The 5801-nt window shown below is 36.2% G+C and overlaps 1 protein-coding gene across 1 annotated transcript; it reads right to left on the reverse strand.

Annotated features, from left to right (window-relative positions):
• Positions 1-585: 585 nt before the first annotated feature.
• LOC109868580 (uncharacterized) lies at positions 586-5591 on the reverse strand. Its single transcript, XM_020458236.2, has 3 exons — positions 5376-5591; positions 3892-4035; positions 586-3647 (listed from the first exon to the last, which is right to left on the reverse strand). The coding sequence occupies exons 1-3, from the start codon at positions 5376-5378 to the stop codon at positions 3417-3419; spliced, it is 378 nt and encodes a 125-aa protein (XP_020313825.1). The 5' UTR covers positions 5379-5591; the 3' UTR covers positions 586-3416.
• Between the last annotated feature and the right edge of the window lie 210 nt (positions 5592-5801).

Consider the following 5801-nt stretch of genomic DNA (forward strand, 5'->3'; position numbering starts at 1 on the left):
TGTTATTTTAATGGACAAAAAATGTGCTTTTCATTCAAAAACAATGACAAACTTTTGAATGGTAGTGTATATAAAAAAAACAGAAATACCTAATTTACGTAAGTATTCAGACATTTTTGCTTATGAGACTCGAAAATGAGCTCAGGTGCATCCTGTTTCCATTGATCATCCTTGACATGTTTCTACAACTTGGTGTCCACCTGTGGTAAATTAAATTGATTGAACATGTTTTGGAAACGCACACACCTGTCTACAGTTGACAGTGCATGTCAGGGCCAAAACGAAGCCATTAGGTCATATGAATTTTTGGTAGAGCTCCAAGACAGGATTGTGTCGAGGCACAGATCTGGGGAAGGTATCAAAGCATTTTTTGCAGCATTGAAGGTCCCCAAGAACACAGTGGCCTCCCATCATTCTGAAATGGAAGAAGTTTGGAACAAGGGTTTTTCTTTATTGTTTACTATACTACTACGCCGTTTATACCAAGTTTGTTTTCCTGCGCCTCTGACTTCACTGCCATGGACATGCACCCATTACACTGATGCTTAGGCAAGTCCCCTATTGATGTGAATGAAACTACAGAAACAAGGTGATAATGTCTTTGTTTTAGTTTTTAAATTGTGTAGAAATGCAGTAAATTTGCTTAATTGTTTTGCTGAAATGACGCCCCTGGATGCGCAGTTTCTTCAAACGAGCACCCCGTTCAGTCATTTACGGTTAATACATCTCATTGGGTGGAACAGTTGTCTTTCGATGTCACTCCTGGAGATGCAGGTTTTTGAATCAAGTGCAAAATCCCTTCACCGGGGTAAACTGGCATGCAAAATGAATTCCATGTGCCCTAGGCTGAATTCCATTTAAAAACGTTATATTTAGTTTGTCCTTGACTTTTTCCAAATGATTGGATAGGTTGAAAGGGGAGAGTCAAAGTATGTATTACGGGAATTTAAACATTCTAAACCATCTGGCAGAGTTGTGATGAGGGAAAGGAGATTATTTCCCCTTTGGAATGCAGTAAGGTTGATACATTCAAATCACTTAGACAAAATAGCCTATTGGTAATTGCCAGCCAATCGTGTTGAAATAATGAGCAATCAGGGTTAATGTACTTAAAAAAAAATCTACTTGAATTTACTGGATAAAATAAATAAATAATGCAATTGCAAGATAACAAAACATATTTTTGACTCAATGTCCATTCAACTGGTCAATGAACTAGACACAGCTGGCTATTGGGGAGTTCCTGTTGACTGTTTATAAAAGGGTTGAACAGGTGTCATTGTCAACAACATAATCCCATTGTGTTTACACTACAAACGTCAGTTATTTAGCAAGCAAGGGCATTTTTGCTATTGCCTATTTAATGTGACTATCAATCAGTTCAGCATTGAGGGACGTTACACTCATTTCTAAAAATTGTGTTGCATGTTGAAATACATCTCTCAGACCAATTTTAAAGGGAATTATATTGTCAGTTAAATCCTGATCTTGACAATGGAATGCCTTGTTTTGTAAACACGTGATGTCTATCAACTAGTCCTTCAAGAATGACAGAGTAAATGGTGGTGTGTACCTTCAGTAAAATATAAACACATTTTTGTCTGGATATATCTTTGGGAAATGAATGGTGTCATTGAAAATGTGAGGTTATTCAGGCTCAGATCTGGAATAACTTTAGTTTTAACTATGCTTTGTGGAAGGTAACCATTTAAGGGGGAACAAATAGTTACTTTGGAGGTGACAAAGTATTTGAATACAGATCCCAAAAAATTACTATTTTTCTAAAACCATTTCAATACGCAACTGATAAAGCAAGTACCTTGTTTTTATATTTCAATACCGATCTCAGGAAGTGGCTACTTTTTAAGAAACTATTGGATTGTCTGCCTTCAACTAACAAACTTTATCTGCAACTGCATGTTGAAGATATAAATAAAGAATAGCGCTCGCACACAATCTCCTATACTATACCAATCTGTTTGACAGTCAAATTTGATATACACAACACATTTATATCTGAACATTCTGTAAATGTCCATTGCCATAGGAGTACATAATCAAGTCAAACCAATGATATTTTGTAAAGATAAGTATAAATCAGTATAAATTGCAATTAATTTTATGACACCTGAAATTACTGCAGAGAAATTCAAAGCCATCTGCAAACAGCAAGTTGGATGCTTAGCAAAAACAACTTAACTCTTTGTCCATCTGTGGGTAAGTGTTGTTTCAAACACACACTATAACATATTTAAAGAGACAGTTTACTCAGAATACAAACTAACATGATTTTACACCTACCTTGGCTATAGTTATTTAAGTTTTGAGATATTTAGTTTCCTTTTGACACTTAATAGCCATATTTTGTAACCATTAGCATTCCACTTAACAACTGTTCTTGTGCCTGTGTAATAAAACTTCAACATTTTATTAGCATGTTACATAATTGGTAATTGCATTTTAATTGCATAGCAATGAGCTGAATTTTTAACTCATGTACACAAGGAATAATGACTGTCCTTATTCCACTTGTGTAATAACTCCATTGTGCAATTATAAAGCAATTTCCAAAGTCCTATGTAACAATGTTGCTATTGTCACAAAATTACTACACATGTATAAGAACTTGATGTCAAGTGTTACTGTATTACCTTGTCTCAATCATTATGAAAATACTGTATATTTGTTGGTCATTTTTAAGCTGCAAAAGTGGTCTACTCTAATGTTGAGGGGATTCCATGTCCTTCATGTATTCAATTCTAGGCTATATTAAGATGCATATCTAGGAGCCCTCCAAACCATGTGCTTATGGTCATTATATTTCAACGCAACTGTTGTAGTTTTTGGTTTTTCACAAAATATTTGGCAACCATAAAAAAATATATTTTTATTTTTAATTTTTTTTCTTCAAGTATTTTCTGAAAGACGTATTCAAAATACAGATTTTTTCTTTCTGAGACCTGTATTTGAATATCAAAGGTAATTATTGCCACGAGTATTTTAAAATATGGTATTTTCAAATAAACTACAAAATACAACTTTATATTCAGGTTAACCTTAGTTATGTATCCCAAGATGTACAGTAATGCATTATAAATGCTGTTGAAAGGAAATAAATCAAATCTATCTCATCACCCCTAATGTCTTACCTTTTCTGATTTCAATATTATCAGATGTAAAAGTGTACAGATAATTGGTAATCCCAACAAGATTCTGAATGGAATTCTTTAACAAGTTTTGCACCTAATAAGTTATTTATCTTCCCTGATGGATCTGTAGTAGTCTCCAATGGGTGTACAAGGACAAGTAAAGTATCAACAACAGAAGCTAGAAAATACTTTTGACCGATATTAGTATCCTTCAAGTAGTGCCCACTATTTGTTTCCTCTTCAGCCCTATTGATTCTAGGCTTTAGCCTACTTCCCAGGCCCAATGGTTGTTGGTGTAATGCCTCCTTCGTTCATTGGGATACTGCCTATATCATGTGTGTTTTCAGGGCTTGATCTGTTGACCAACATGAAGGTAGCTACTAGAATGACAATTATGGCTGAGGCTGCAACAACAGCAATGAGCTTCCATTTGGCCTTGATGTTGTCACATTTCTTCTGCTCCTTCACCTTCATTGAGGTCTTGTGGAAGGACTTGCTCTAAACAAACAAACCAATCAAGCACTAAAGTCAATTCACCGTTCTGATAAAACACCACTGTCTATCTTGAACACCAAAAAGGACCTCCGGTTGTGGAAGGCTTGGCCAGAGTGAGGTCTGAACAGCTTTTATATTAAAAAGTGATGCATCTGAAGAAGATATCTGAATTGGATCAGGTCAGAATAAAAATGGTGTGTGTGTGTGTGTGTAAATAATAATAATTAAAAAGCAATCCCAGTCTCACTTTTAACTTCAGTTCCTCAGCCCTTTTGTCAAGGTCCTGCAGTTTCGCCTTGCGTTCCTCGGTCTTCTCCATGTTGTCCATCATGATGACCTTCACCTCCTCCGCCTCTTCCTGAGCCTGACGCAGCTGACTGTTCTTGTCAGGCTGAGAGAGATGGCACATGAATTAAATAAAAATATTTTCCTACAGTTCTGTCAAAGCGCTGGTGTTGATTTAATGTTGATAAACTTATATGAACTGGGTTGAAAAACATATGAACTGGATACTGCATATTATACAACACCACACCATGTTTATTGAAAATATAATGAGCCTCCTGCTTGTAACTGTCACCCCTTTTCAGGAAGATCTCATAATTGAATCAAGATATTGATATCATCCTCAGAAATGTTGAAGATGTCACTCAACCTGTAACCACCTGGAACAGAATATCTAACAAATATAATATAAAATATGAAACAAGAATCACTTGAGATTTAAGAGATTCTCTTTTTTAGCCAGAGGAAGAGGTAGAATGTGTTTTGCTACAGGGTGAGGTTTCCCCTAGGTACAGATCTAGGATCAGTTCCCCCTCCCCCAATCCTAACCTTAACCATTCAAGTGGCCCCAGATCAGCATTTATAGGGGCAACTTCACCCTGAGGTCAAGGCTGAAATGTAGCACTCTAAAAAGGAAGAACTGTAAACCAAGCAGCTGTCAAGGAATGTATTTTTGTAATTGTTGGCTACAGCAAAATAATGCATGGGGTGGTATTCATGGATGTTTTTATTCAACAAAATATGAAGATAAATGATACCCTTTCAAATATAATGTATTTGTCAAATCAATTCCACATTTGATTGAACCGTGTTGTTCTGAAAACTCAAATTAATATCTATTTTACAATATGTTGTCTTTTGATTTACAGTAAGTCACCTCTGAAATATGAATAGGCCTATGTTAAATTGTTATCCTGTAGGTGCAATAAAATGTGTCAACGACCTCCAGCTAGGCAAGGATATGCTGGGGTATGTCTCAAAGTATACTGTCTTCCTCTCTCCGTCTCCTCATCTGCGCAATATCTGAAAACTAAACTGTAAAATAAATCCCGACATAGCATGTGGAATTTAATCTTACCTGTTTGTCATGTTCTTTGAAATCACTAGACTACAGGCGAATGGAGAGGGACGAGCAGAGGAACCCACCTATAACTATTGAGATGCACCCAATGTGAATGCTCAAACAAAGCAGCGTTTCAAATACGCATTTAATTAACCACTTGTCAATGGCGTATTCTGTATTATCATAAAATATAGACTAGGCTCTATATGAATCCTCCCTAGTCTCAAAAGTAATGTAATAGAACATTATTCCGTCAACGTAGGCAAAAGGAAAGTGGAAGTAGCCCGTGCATCTGAAGTTAAATTCCAAATTATAATAAATCGTTTTTGAATGTCACACAAAACAATTCCCTTTTCTTGATTTACTTTGGATTAATAGCTTACCATGTTTCTGCACGATCTTATTGTTATCCCGAGAATAAATATTTTATCCGAGTCGGTGCAAAATCCAGGAGAAACTATTTTGGTTGGGAGAGAGCGTGAAGACTTTCAGAATTTATGCCGCGTTCAAGTGCTAGTTGGAACTCGGAAATGTACGACTTGCTAACTGGTTGACGGCACGTGTACTTCAACCATCTAGTCTTTTGGACATTTCCGAGTTACCTAGTAAGGACTAGCATGTGAATGTGGAATTACTCACTCCACCTCGTTCATGATAGTGAACTACTCTGCACATTATGTTTACAACATTATTTTTGCAGTCTGCCGTATCGTAGAAGGAAGAGGAGGGTAACCTTCCTCCCTGGTTAACTTTGCATAAATGTTCTATTGCAGCTTGAAAGAATCTCAGGGAACAGTTATTATATTCTA

This window comes from Oncorhynchus kisutch, linkage group LG23 (assembly GCF_002021735.2).
Source record: "Oncorhynchus kisutch isolate 150728-3 linkage group LG23, Okis_V2, whole genome shotgun sequence".
NCBI lineage: Eukaryota > Metazoa > Chordata > Actinopteri > Salmoniformes > Salmonidae > Oncorhynchus > Oncorhynchus kisutch.

Excerpts from the sequence above, each read along its gene's own strand:
- LOC109868580 (XM_020458236.2), bottom strand. Across the intron at positions 3,648-3,891 it reads CTGAGGAACTGAAGTTAAAA|AGCAAGTCCTTCCACAAGAC; the intron begins GTGAGACTGGGA and ends TTGTTTGTTTAG.